Source organism: Castanea sativa, chromosome 7 (assembly GCF_040712315.1).
Source record: "Castanea sativa cultivar Marrone di Chiusa Pesio chromosome 7, ASM4071231v1".
In the NCBI taxonomy this organism is placed as follows: domain Eukaryota; kingdom Viridiplantae; phylum Streptophyta; class Magnoliopsida; order Fagales; family Fagaceae; genus Castanea; species Castanea sativa.
The window spans coordinates 5,378,171-5,391,000 of record NC_134019.1 but is presented as its reverse complement, the minus strand read 5'-3'; the positions used below and the strand labels follow the sequence as shown (position 1 = coordinate 5,391,000).

General features: G+C 32.5%; 2 protein-coding genes across 2 annotated transcripts; both read left to right on the top strand.

Moving 5' to 3' along the window:
* The first annotated feature begins 303 nt into the window (after positions 1 to 303).
* Positions 304 to 7,914, top strand: LOC142642062 (2-methoxy-6-polyprenyl-1,4-benzoquinol methylase, mitochondrial-like). Its single transcript, XM_075816414.1, has 9 exons — positions 304 to 458; positions 1,275 to 1,370; positions 3,173 to 3,299; positions 3,399 to 3,460; positions 4,320 to 4,478; positions 4,599 to 4,743; positions 5,707 to 5,778; positions 6,232 to 6,340; positions 7,454 to 7,914. The coding sequence occupies exons 2-9, from the start codon at positions 1,277 to 1,279 to the stop codon at positions 7,553 to 7,555; spliced, it is 870 nt and encodes a 289-aa protein (XP_075672529.1). The 5' UTR covers positions 304 to 458; positions 1,275 to 1,276; the 3' UTR covers positions 7,556 to 7,914.
* A 1,819-nt stretch (positions 7,915 to 9,733) lies between these two features.
* Positions 9,734 to 11,392, top strand: LOC142642690 (large ribosomal subunit protein P3). The gene is made up of 2 exons (XM_075817102.1): positions 9,734 to 10,113; positions 11,036 to 11,392. Exons 1-2 carry the CDS (start codon positions 9,916 to 9,918, stop codon positions 11,198 to 11,200), a joined length of 363 nt encoding a protein of 120 aa, XP_075673217.1. The 5' UTR covers positions 9,734 to 9,915; the 3' UTR covers positions 11,201 to 11,392.
* The last annotated feature ends 1,438 nt before the right edge of the window (positions 11,393 to 12,830 follow it).

The window sequence follows — 12,830 nt, the reverse complement described above, 5'->3', positions numbered from 1 at the left end:
TGAGTGGGAATTGGGAATTGGGAATTGGTTGTAGTCAAGAACTTATTATTATTTTTTTTTTATTCTGTCCTTTCTCTACCTTATCAACATTGATGGTACAAAAAATTTAGCAATTTAACATTATAAAAAGCTACTTCTATCTATTATACCACTTCATTTCACAATAAAATAATACTAGCCTCATGCACTCCATTGCTACAAAATTTAGCAGTCGCACCACCATTATAGCTCAATTTTTGGTGTGTGAGTTGTCAAATTATTTAGCTATATTGCTTTTTAGTTTTTAACTCACCAATACTAATGGTCACGTGATATCTTCTCCAACAAAAAGAGCCATAATTGAAAAACTGTGGATTGAAATTGCGGTTTCAGCTCCACTTTGCTCTTGCAAGTTTCGCTCTCTCCTCCGACAAGACCGCAGCTCCGCACTGCCGCCGCCGCCGCCACCACCCTTATCGGTGAATTTCTTTTTCTTCTCCTAATTTTTTTTTTGGTAGGCATTTTCCCATACACTGGAATTCGAAATTGATGCTCTTTGCAATGCAAAATTTTGGGATTTTAAATGCTTTCTTGATGGAAAATGCGATGCCCAGGAATTTATCTCATTAGATCAAAAAAATTCACCGTTGTTTTGTCAAATTCAATTTACATTTACATGCTCAATTTGATTTATCAGTGCCCATGTTTTTTAAGCTTGAAGTGCAAAAAAATAAAAATAAAAATAAAACATTGGAGCTTGAGTCATTTTGATTGAAGTCTGTGCTTAAAAAAAAAAAAAAACCCACATTCAAAAAAATATTCTTTGATTTATCTTTGGTTTAAAAAAAATTAAATTAAATTAGAAGTTAGAAATTAAACTATAAAAATAAAAATTGGAGCTTGAGTAATTTTGATTGAAGTCTGAGCTTAAAAATAAAAAATAAGAAAAGCCCACATACAAAAAAATATTCTTTGATTTATCTTTGGTTTTAAAAAAATTAAATTAAATTAGAAGTTAGAAATTTTATGTGTTGTGTTGAATACATACACTGTTTGTCTCATAGAATCCTTAATTCTTTGAGTTTGCTGAATCTGATAATATGTCTCTTAGAAACCTTAATCTTTGTTTGTTTTTTTTTTTTTTTGGGACAAATGGTAGTTTATCGTGGTATCAGAGTAGGTGGTTCTGAGTTCAAACTCTGTGTCCACTCTACCTCCCAAATTTAAAAGTTAAAATTCTCAGCTCCACTTATTGTGATGTGACTCTTCCTTTTTTTTTTTTCTTTGGTTAACAGCCATGGCCTTGAGAATGGCGACCAGGAGGTTAGGGAGTAAACTGTTGCCCAGGTTCTCTTCTACATCTGTACTGCATTCACATGCCACCAGTTTTGGTTCGTCCATCTCCTTCTCTTCTGTGTGTGTGCGTGTGTGTCTTATTTTTTTTCATTCAGACAATAAATCTACGCTGCACATTGAGGAAAATGGATTTTGAGAATATTAAGGTGACTTGGTTCTTGAATACTTCCTTACAATGCTGATAAAAATTGTTGACCATTGGATTCCAAAATTTTCATTTGAAGGTTTTAATATTAGAATCCCATCCCTTTCTTGAGTAGTACTTCAAATGAAAACCATGATAAGGAATAAGCTTAGGCTGCAATTAGGATTACAGATGATCACAAATGGAGCTGATAAAATTTGTTGAACGTTGGTTTCCAAAATTTTCATTTGAAGGTTTTAATGTTAGAATCCCATCCCTTTCTTGAGTAGTACTTCAAATGAAAACCATGATAAAGAATAAGCTTAGGCTGCAATTAGGATTACAGATGATCACAAGTGGAGCTGATTTGATTCACTGGTCGTTCATAAGTGCAAAATGCCACATTTTTTGCTCTTGAGGCAACCTAAGGGCATGGGGCATTAGACTTTTCATTAGGATTGTCTGCGTTTTATAAAAGTTCCCAACACATTTATGGAGAAATGGGGGGAAAAAGAGTTAAATTATAGAGGAACGTTAAAAAGTAAATTAACTTTTCCTCAGACAATATAGTTTAATGCTAGCATAAAGAACAATCATAGTTATTGAATTAATAGTCAGTGTAATTGAAATTTATGCATGGAAAGTCCAAAAGTCGAGAAAAAAACATTATTTTGAGAAACATAAATAACTATACAAAGGTATATGTAAACATTTATTTCAAAAACTTCTTATCAAAATTTTTTTTAAAAACAAAAAACTTTTGAGAACAACTAAGTAATGAGATATGTGGCTACACTCTATTTACATAAGTTTTCATCTCATAAGGCATTAAGGTCTTGACATATGACTTGGCTCATGAGTTGTAAGTGCACTAACTTCTAATGGTTTTCTAGTGCTTTTTTTTAATACTTTTTTTATAGGAAAAATCAAAAACTTCTAATGGTTGTCTAGTATTGTGCCATTTTAGAATCAACAAATAAAATAGGACCTACATTTAAAAAAAAAATGGTATTGCAGATTAGCATTATTAATTGTTACTTTAGTTCAAAGGCATGGGTAAATATTTTATTATAGATGATTAAGATCAGAATTTTGTAAGTGAAAGAACTAACAATCTTCCTTTGAATCAGATTCCTTTTCCTGCAATTTTTTTAGCAAGGATTTTCTGTAGATCATGCAAGTAACTTTAAGTTTACCACAAAAGGGGGGAACTTTCTGCACCCCTCAATTTCTCATGCTAACAAAATGGAACCTTGGTAAATTCGGAAAGCTAATAAGTTCCTTATCTTTTATTAGGGTATTGATAGATCAAGTAACAAATACAACTTTCGTTAACTGTTCTTTGTAACCTATTGGTACCTCTGCCCATTTATATACTTTTTGATTGGTAATCAGTACAAACAGAAATTGAGCCACTTATAAGGCAGGGATTTTTGAGGGTTAAGGCTATGTCCATTGTTTAGCAAAAATAACTTTTTCCATTGAAATGGAAACTGATCTAGTAGCTTTCTTCTTCAATTGGAGTGCATTGCATGATATATCGTTAATTCAAAAGCATATGTGTGCAATCTTGGCCGCTTAGAATGTATAGAAATTTATTGTAATTGCTATCTGCTGCTTAATTTAATTTTTTTTATATAAGTTTTGTGCTGCTTAATCTTACCTTGCGTCGCAGACAAATGTTATGTCAATTTTGCCATACTTTCTTTTCAGGATTCAAAGAAATACCCGAAGAAGAGAAAAGTCGCATGGTTGGTAATGTCTTCAGCAATGTTGCTTCAAATTATGATTTGATGAATGATTTGATGAGTGCTGGATTACATAGATTATGGAAGGATAGGTAAGACCTTTAAAAAGTGCAAAAGTGATTTTATTTTGTGTTTGAAATCTATAGCTCTTTGCCTTCACATTGTTGCATATTGTCTTGCCAATATTTCAGACTGGTATCCAAACTGAATCCATTTCCTGGAATGAAGCATCTTGATGTGGCTGGTGGGACAGGTCAGCATACCATGTGCAACGATAAATCTGAGGTTGCCGATGAGCTCTAGCTCAAATAGCACTTCCTCCTTTCATAATAATGGGACAGGGTTTGAGATCATGGGTTCAAGATCCATTGAGTACGAGAATGACTTATCAATAAAAAAAATGATTAAATATAAGATTTGCTTATGTACGTAGGCTGAAAAGAGTGTGAGGGAAACCTTAAAAAAAGAGATAGAGAGAAAAAAAGGGGTAAATTACAAATTACCGCATTGTTGTTTTGAGGTTTATCACTTTGGCTCTCTGACTTTTCAAAACCTACACTAAAGAGAGTAAAGGGTACTTTATAATTTTATTTGGTTTCTTTGGTAATATAATGAGATTTTAATGGCCTCTTTGTTAATGTTAGGGAACTTCATTTTCTTTTAAAATACTAATGCTAACACGTGAAGAATGTCTATTATTTGATTATGAAAAATAGATTACATTAGCCTACTGTATTATGTGATGAGAAATATAAATGTGTGATGTGTATATTAATGTATGATTATGTAGGATAAATTAAGGAATTTGTCTAAGTGGGCTTGTGTGGGGTTAAGATTTAGGAGAACTCTAGATGCTTCACCATAGAGCTGTTAAAGATACACCAAAGAAGATAGTTTGTCATTTTGGAAGGTCAAGAGGTTAGTAAATTCCTGACCTTCATCATAGAGCAGTTGAAGTATACTGTTAAATTCCTTGGCTACCACATAAAAGTCCTTATCTAGTATAAACTGTATTTTATTTGTTATGGTGCAATCCAGATTTATTCTTGTCTTAATATCTTGCATGAATAATATTTGTTTATCTTGAGTTTTAATTTTTTGAAGTTTCACAGGGGATGTAGCTTTTCGGATCCTGGAAACCTTAAACAGTGTGAAAAGCAGAGCTACACAAGATAGCCTTGATGATAATTTACATGAAGAAACTCAGATATTCGTGTGTGATATCAACCCTAAAATGTTAAATGTTGGTCAAAAGCGAGCCTTGGAGAGAGGTAAAATAAAAGGAGCTAGTAAACTATCACTGAACGAAAAATATGTTTCCCATAGAGGATTTTTCTCATAAATCCTCATTCTTTTATTTAGAAATTAACAATTTTTCCCAACCTTTTTAGGTCTTGGAGAGGACAAATCCCTTATATGGGTGGAGGGAGATGCAGAAGCCTTGAACTACAAAGATAATTCAATGGATGGTTACACAATTGCCTTTGGGATTAGGAATGTTACACACATAGAGAAAGTTCTTGCTGAAGCTTATAGGTAAGCTTACATCTTAGCAAGGTTGTTGTACACCTTTACAACCTTTAATAGTCAGTATAGATCATGCAGTACAAAGTACCATTATGCCAAACTTGTTAATAATGTTGTTCAATAGGTTATAGTTCCCTTTAGGTGGATGTGTTTTTTTTTTTTGGCATTCATTCAGACTTTAAATTATCTCATAGTCATAGTGATCAATTATGTTCTTGATTTTGAAACGTGTTTATATAAACTTATTAAAATGCTTGTCTTCTTGCGGATTATGAGATGAAGAAGTTAGGAAACTAGTGATGACTTGAAAATAGTTTAGTTGTTCAATAATATGACCATCATTATAATTTTTTATTTCAATCATATGCCTGTGTTATTCTAGTGTGGTGGGATTGCTTGAGACTTACCCAATTGATGGGTCAAATCTTTTTTTCTTTTTCTTTTTTGATAATGGTGTGATTGCTGACTTGGTAAGGAACAAATCATTGAACATATACTCTCTTTGGCTTGTATTAAAGAAAAACAAGTTATAATCAGACATGAAATTTTTTTTTAATTAAAAAAAAAAAAAAACCCACAGGCTAGATCAGATGGTTGTTGCTGGATTAGATCTTCTAGGAATTTTTCCATAGACCTAAACAATTAATTTGTATAGTGAAACTGAGGTGGAGAATGAGAATGAAACCCCAACATCAGTGGCAATTTCTGATTGCTACCAGGCCCTTTAGGTCTCTAGAATGTGTGTGTGTATATATATGTATGTATGAATTTAACAAGAGAATTTTCCGTATATTGATGGGAGGAAAGTATTGAGAGGTTTGCCACCTATTTTGTCTCAGACTTGATGATTATTAGTAAATAAACTACAATGCTGTACTGAAGAAAGCATGACATACCTTTTTTTGGCTTTTAAATAAGTTTATTGCTCTGATATTTATCTGGCATGTTGGCTTTTATGACTTTGTTTATCAGGGTACTAAAACGGGGAGGAAGATTCCTTTGCCTTGAACTCAGCCATGTGGAAGTTCCTGTATTTAAGGAATTGTGAGTATCCGATTAATGCCTTTACTTGGGACAAAATCTGTATTTGATCCACTGTGTTTGTAGCTTGGAAAATCTCATATATTCTAATTAGTGTCATTGACATCATGCCCTGTAACAATTTCGTTTTTCATGAATTTTTTCTAACTTGAAATTTGACTTTTTTAAACACACCTTGGAGGGCTTTAATTTTCACATGATCCTAGTAACATGTTTATTTCATAAAGAACATAATATATTTCCATGTTACATCTTTCCGGATAGATTTCTCACTTTAGAGAAAACTGTGTTCATTTTGTATGAAGAACAAAGTGCCACTACAGCATTTACAGTTTTCAGATGACAAATTGCTCAGGCTTTACTGGAACCTTTTTGTTTTAATGCTCTCTCTGCTATATTTTTCTTTGCTGCTGTGTGCTTTCTCCTTATTTTAGTGCTGCTCATTTTCTTATGCAGGTATGATTATTATTCATTCTCCATCATCCCAGCCGTGGGAGAGGTAGTTGCAGGTGATCGGGATTCATATCAGTACTTGGTTGAGAGTATTCGCCGTTTTCCCTCCCAGGTTATTATTCTTCTATCTTCCATACTACATTTTACTATCCACTGCAGTTTGATCAATGTCTAGTAGTACTAAGACAACTAAGGCTGTCTGATGGAAATATGGTCTGGGTGCTGTCATGTAACAACTATGAGCCACAACAAACTTTTTTTTTTCGTTAATTTTTTCCCAATTTATTTACTTGGTTACTTTCCTTAAACGTTGTCCTTCAACTTGTCAAGAGCTTTGTTGCTCTATTGGCACCTCCTAGTATTTCCAATGAGAACGTCTAGGGTCCTAATCCCTTTATCCCCAACTATTTAAAAAGAAAAAGGCCGTTGTCTTTTTACTTACTCAAAGTTGCTAGGTCTGTGTATGCATGTCATAATATTGGGAGTAAAAATTAAAGAGATTTTTTAGAACAAACCGAATAAAGTGGGTTGTTTACATTGACATGTTATTTCTTTCTTGTAACTTCTGATCCTAATTTATGCTGTGTGTGTTTGTATGCATCATTATATTTCTAGTCTATCTAACCTTGCTCATTAGTAGTTTGTATCAACATGGCTTCTTTATGCTTTTAAGTTATTTATTAACTCTCTGTCTGTGGCTTATCAGCTGCCAGTGAAATAAGCAATTTTTTTTTTCATTAATGGAATCTTCTATTATAAGTAATAGAAGAAGGATTTTTATTCACTAAGGATATTTTGATAAGTTGGGGAGAGTTATATACACCTTTATGATTGCTTCTAGGACTTGCTTTGACCCAAATGCATGCTTTCAGTAACCTGACTTTGTAATGTTACTCAGGCCATGCTTTGACTGCATTGGTTCGCATCTCAATGCACTGAAGAAATTGATGTAGGAAGATAGATGTACATACATATACCTATTATGTGAAATTTTTTGAACTTGGGTCTGTGAGGAGAGTGGAGAAGTGTACCACATGACCAAGGGCTCTTGGGAAATATAGTCCTATTACAATTTTAAGGAAATGGTTTCAATTGGTAAAGCTTATAAAACCTAGTTGAACCATAATTGACTGAAATCTATAATTTGAGAAGAGTTGCCACTTTTTCCATTTGGATGATGCTGGTATCTTTCTTATATATAATTTGTCATTACTGATGAATGCAGGAGACATTTGCTTCAATGATAGCAGCTGCAGGATTTCAGAAGGTTGAGTATGAAAATCTTGTTGGTGGGGTAGTTGCCATCCATTCTGGGTTGAAAATTTAAGTGTATCGATTCTGCATTGAAATTCAAAGAATTTTTGGATTGAAGTTCTGTGGTGACCAGCATGAAATCCTACATAAAATTCTTTAGTTCGTGAAATCTGAAAAATAGCTAGCTTTCAAGTTTTTCTACTATATTTTGTTTGTTTCATAATAGGGTTTTTCCATTCAAGGAGTGAAAGTCTTTTTACTTGTAATGTAGCAGACAGAGAAAAATAATTGGTATTCTTTGATAAGAATTTTGATTTTGTGAAGGTTGTCCTCCAATTAAAAGCACGAAGAAAGATGATGTATTTCTAAATATTGTTCATTCTCTCCTAGTAATAAATTCAAGCCCAAGAAAGATCCTTGACTATGTTATTCAATACCCACCAAATATGAAGCAAAGAAAGAGAATTTATCCTATTCCTTACCATCTCCCAATCTCACACACTCACTACTGGCTTCTAGTTATTCAACTGGTCAAATGATCTACAACTGGGCTGTGGCATTATGTTTCTTGCAGCAGTGAACGATAGGGGCCAGTTCTAGGCCTGGTTTATGGGCCACAAACCAAAGTCAACCTCGCCTATGCCATTAACAAACTCAAAAGAACAGCTCAACTGATCAAATGTGTAGTATTATTGTATGTTTGGTATTGTGGAAAACATTTCCTCTTGTTAATTTAAAAAAAAAAAACACTAGTCCAACAGATTAGAAAACATTTTTTTCTTTTTCGGAATTTTTTTTTAAATACTAAATATTTTAATCCACACACAAGGGGACAGAGGAGAAGGTTTTAATTTTTTTTTTTTTTTTTCTTTTTTTTGTGAATTTTTATACTCTAGACTGCTGTGAATATACTCTACACCATAAAAAGCCGCTTTTCCCAATGGGCTCTCTCCATGTATCGATTATTGATCAATTGTTGACATATCATTGACTAGTTTTAGAATGAGTTCTTTTACTTAACAGCTGCTTTCTCATTTGAAGTTCCTAAATGGTGAAAAAATGGAAAATTTTTTCCTATTTGTGATATGTTTTTGAGAGTTAAAGTTTTTGTTTATATAATTATTTGAATTTACAAAATATATTTGTAATTTTTTGTGAGAGTCAAATATTATAAAATGTTTTTTGACTCATTTTTGTATTGTATCAAAAAAAAAAAAAAAAGGTCAGTTTTTTAGAAAATACTTTTCACAACAAATGGAGGCTAGATCTTATCCCCCTCCCCCACTTCAAAAATAGAAGCACCCTCTGAAACTCCCAACCTTGAAAGAAATGATGGGTTTTCAATCTTTCTCCAAGCTACATGATCCCAAACCCATTTTTATAGCTATGGTCATCTTTGCCAGGATGTTCTTAGGATAAGTATAACTTTATGTTGAAAACAGCCTGTGGGGAGAGCTCCTAATCGAGGCAATAAGTAAGACTGTAATGTTAGAGAATCACATCAAAGTTTTGAAACTTTACAGAGCAAAATCAAAATTAGTCTAAAGGTTAAGGGTGTAATTTACAATTTAGTCAAATAAAAAATATCAAACTTAAGATACTAAAATAAAAACAACTTCAAATTTGAAGAATCAAAGTGTAATTTTATCATTTCTTTATTTAGAATAGATGGTAGGACCTACTATTCATGTATTAATTGCACTCTTAGAATATTTTACAATTTTCCGAAAAACCTAAAAAAATAAGGAACAGAAAATGATTTTTGGGTTATTTAGTTAGGGTGAAAACATGAAAGAAAGAAAATTGAAAAAAAAAAATGAAAAAACATAATTTTGGGTGAGAGGTAAATGAAAAAACACCAAATCTACCCTTCCCTCCATTGTATATGTGTGCTTAACCGTTTTTTTTTTCTCTCTCTCTTTTAATCATACCGTGGGTTTTTGGTGATTTTCACCTCTAATTGTTATATATATCAAATATAAATGATGTGTTAATTTTTATAAGATGTTATCCGATTAATTTTAATTAATAATAAATAATATTTTTTAACAATTATTATAAAAAATGATTTTTTATTATATTTTGCACTAAAGATATAAAAATAAATTTATACAAACTAAATATTTTATCCTATTTTTTCATTAAAATTTCTTCTATTCCTTCACTTTTTCACCTCTACCTTTTCTAATTTTTTATTCTCTGGTTAGGATAATGGCAGGCTAGTACTAATATTTATTCTCAATAGTGGCCCGGCCCGGCCCGGCCCATGGACACCGAACAAACCTAAATCCTCTCTATATAAAAACCAGTCCTAGGGTTTTTGAGCAAGCGAAGCCGTCAGATACATATATACACAGACAGAGTCTGTCTCTCTCTCTCTCTCTTTCTCTGTGAAAAATCGAATTGTTTGTTTGATTGATTGGTTGATTAGAGATGGGAGTGTTCACATTCGTGTGCAGAAACTCGGGAGACGAATGGACAGGTAAATCTCTATCGGGAGATCTGGAGGCTTCAGCCGGATCCACCTTCGACCTCCAGAGAAAGCTCGTTCAGACCGCTCTCTCCTCCGACTCCTCCGGCGGTGTCCAGTCCTCTTTCTCTTTCGTCACTCCCTCCTCCGCCGTCTTCCAGGTCTCTCTTCTTTTCCTATCGCTTTTTTTTGCTTTTCGATTCTTTTAAGGTTGTTTCTTTACTTTTCGATTTTTTTAAGGTTATCACTTAGTTTTAGATCCTAAGAAGTTTAAGCTATTAGGAACAGTGAAACTGTTTATGCAACCAAAACCCATGATTTTTATGTGTTTGCAAATGTTTGTTTGATTATTAAGGAACTTGTACTGTGATTTTTCAATATGTAAAGTAGGTTAATAAAACCCAAATTACTACATGCTTTGCGAGTTTGATTGAATTTTCACATATCTGAATGATTTCAACTTCACAAATGACACTTGATGAGAGAACCGACTTGATAAGAATATTAAGGTTTATAATTTCTTTAAGCGGCGTTTGGTTCGCAGTGACATTACATTACACTGTAATGTAATCTTAATACAAGAATACAACATTATATTTTTTAGGAATGCAATGAGATTAAGTTGATCTGATATATTTTGTAATTTTAGATTATAGTAATGTTAAGAAAAAAAAACTAAAATTTTTAATATCACATCATAATGTGCATCACATTCAGGGCACATCACAGCGAACTAAATGCCTCCTCAGGGAGATAGCTACACTTTCTGCCCACAACTCAAAATGTAGTATTATCATAATTTTTAAGGACGAAAATGTGAAAAATTAAACTCTAGAATGAAAATAAGAATTTGCCACAACTTAAAGACTGTAATTTTGATTTTAACCTGTTTTACTGTATAATATAACTACATCTCTTGACTCTGTTCTGTTGAGTTTTTTTCTTGTTCGGTTATGAATATTTGGTGAAAGGAAATGTGTTTGTGTGTGTGTGTGTGTGTTGGGGTTTTGTTAAGGCTGCCTTGGAAGTATGTTACTTTGTTGTGTGTGAGAGATCTGAGTAGAATTTGTATGTGTGGTGTAGGTGATTGTTGGTGCTCCGGCTGCCGCTGCTTTTGTTGGAGGCGGTGCTGCATCAGCTCCTTCAGGAGGTGCTGCACCCGCTGCTGAAGAGAAGAAGGAAGAGAAGAAAGAGGAGAAGAAAGAGGAGAGTGAGGATGAAGATATGGGATTCTCCCTCTTTGATTAGTGCATTTCTTCAGTTACTCTCTTTATGTCGTGGGTTTACTTCTATCAATCTTTTTTGTTCGGTCCTTTCGACTTATTAGACCTTAATTGGTATTATAATTAGAGAATGGGGTTGTCTGTTTTTAGGAACAAGGTGAAATTTTGTGCTGAGATGTCCTGTGTTGGACAAATATATTCTATCTGCCTGTTTTAAGTTTGTGTTGAAATTGCTCAAATTCATTTGTTTTCCTTTGCCTGCATAGCGTGATAGGTTTTGCATATTCACTTGATTTAGATTGAATTATTTGAAAACAAGATTCAGATTTCTGTTTTCAGTTTAATATGCTTTAATAGTACTAATTATCTCATCAAAAAGATGTGTGAAAAGAAAATTTTTTTCTACTGAATGCTATGGATGAATACACTTGATTTGACTAAATGTAATATGTAATTTTGCATATTCATGACAAGAAATTGTCTTAATAATCTTTAAAGAATCATGTAATAGTAATATATAAACTACGGTTGTTCTTTGGATTCCATTATTTCTAATTCTCTTGGAGTGGTCTCGTTGGGGTTTTACTAATTGTTGTTCTCTCTCTGAGTTTTTGTCCTCCCATAGCTTAGTTTCCTGACTACTCCCTGTTTATTGTACTGATTGTTCCTTTTATTTCTTGTTGTTCATTTCTTGTATTTCTCTTTTTTCTATCATTTGTAAAAGTTTTTTGATTACCTATCAAAAAAAAAAAAATCTAATTCTCAAAATCCTATAACAACTTTGGTAAATGCGTATGTACAGAGGCCCCTATGGAGAGGGGAAAGGTGAAGGAGAGGTTCTAATGCATTGGATGAGAGCTGTAATCATAGGTCCAAAGGAAAGGCAAGGAAGGATTTTAAAACCCTTCCCAGCTGTTCTTATTTTTCATCATTTTCTACAAGAAGTGAGGTTTTCAATTCAATTTAATGCGCTTAGGTTTAGGATACTGGCATATAGAAATGAGTTTTAAATGGAATAGTTAGGGTATGTTTGGTAATTATTATTTTTCTTTATTTTTTGTTTTTAAAAATAATTTTTTATTTTTGAGACTGGAAAACTTGTTTGGCTACCCAAAATAGACTAAAAACAAAAATTGTTTTTAAAACTCAAATGGTAGAGGAAACTAAAAACATGCAAAAGTTTATTTTCAGTTTTTAATTTTCAAAAGTCAATAAAAACACACATTTAATTTAATGTATTCATCTTATTTAATGAGTTAACATTAGAGTTCAAATTCTAGTAACAACATATTCTAGGATTTTTTATTTTTTTCTTCAAAAAATTATGTTTTTAATTTCAACTAACCAAACATGTTTTTTATTTCAAAAATGTAAGATTTTTTTCTTCTTTATATTCCTAAAAATAAGTTTTTGAAAATAGAAAAACAAAAACGATTACTAAACATAATCTTATTTTCTTGAAATATTATTCTGTTGTTTTTGCCTAGTCTAATACGAGGGTTACAGTTCCTTAGGTGCAGGTGCAATATAATGGGTTCCCGTGTCTAAAACTAATAAATTAATTATGTTATTTGGGTTGTAAAGGGAGATTTAAACCCTTTATACTTTTGGTGAAAATATGAAGAGATATCGAGTTAAGTTACATTAGACACATG

Bases quoted from the DNA above. Each gene is read 5' to 3' on its own strand.
- LOC142642062 (XM_075816414.1), top strand. From the start codon at position 1,277: ATGGCCTTGAGAATGGCGACCAGGAGGTTAGGGAGTAAACTGTTGCCC. The intron at 4,479-4,598 runs GTAAAATAAAAG...CAACCTTTTTAG, and splicing joins AAAGCGAGCCTTGGAGAGAG to GTCTTGGAGAGGACAAATCC. The intron at 4,744-5,706 runs GTAAGCTTACAT...TTTGTTTATCAG, and splicing joins GTTCTTGCTGAAGCTTATAG to GGTACTAAAACGGGGAGGAA.
- LOC142642690 (XM_075817102.1), top strand. From the start codon at position 9,916: ATGGGAGTGTTCACATTCGTGTGCAGAAACTCGGGAGACGAATGGACA. The intron at 10,114-11,035 runs GTCTCTCTTCTT...TGTGTGGTGTAG, and splicing joins CCTCCTCCGCCGTCTTCCAG to GTGATTGTTGGTGCTCCGGC.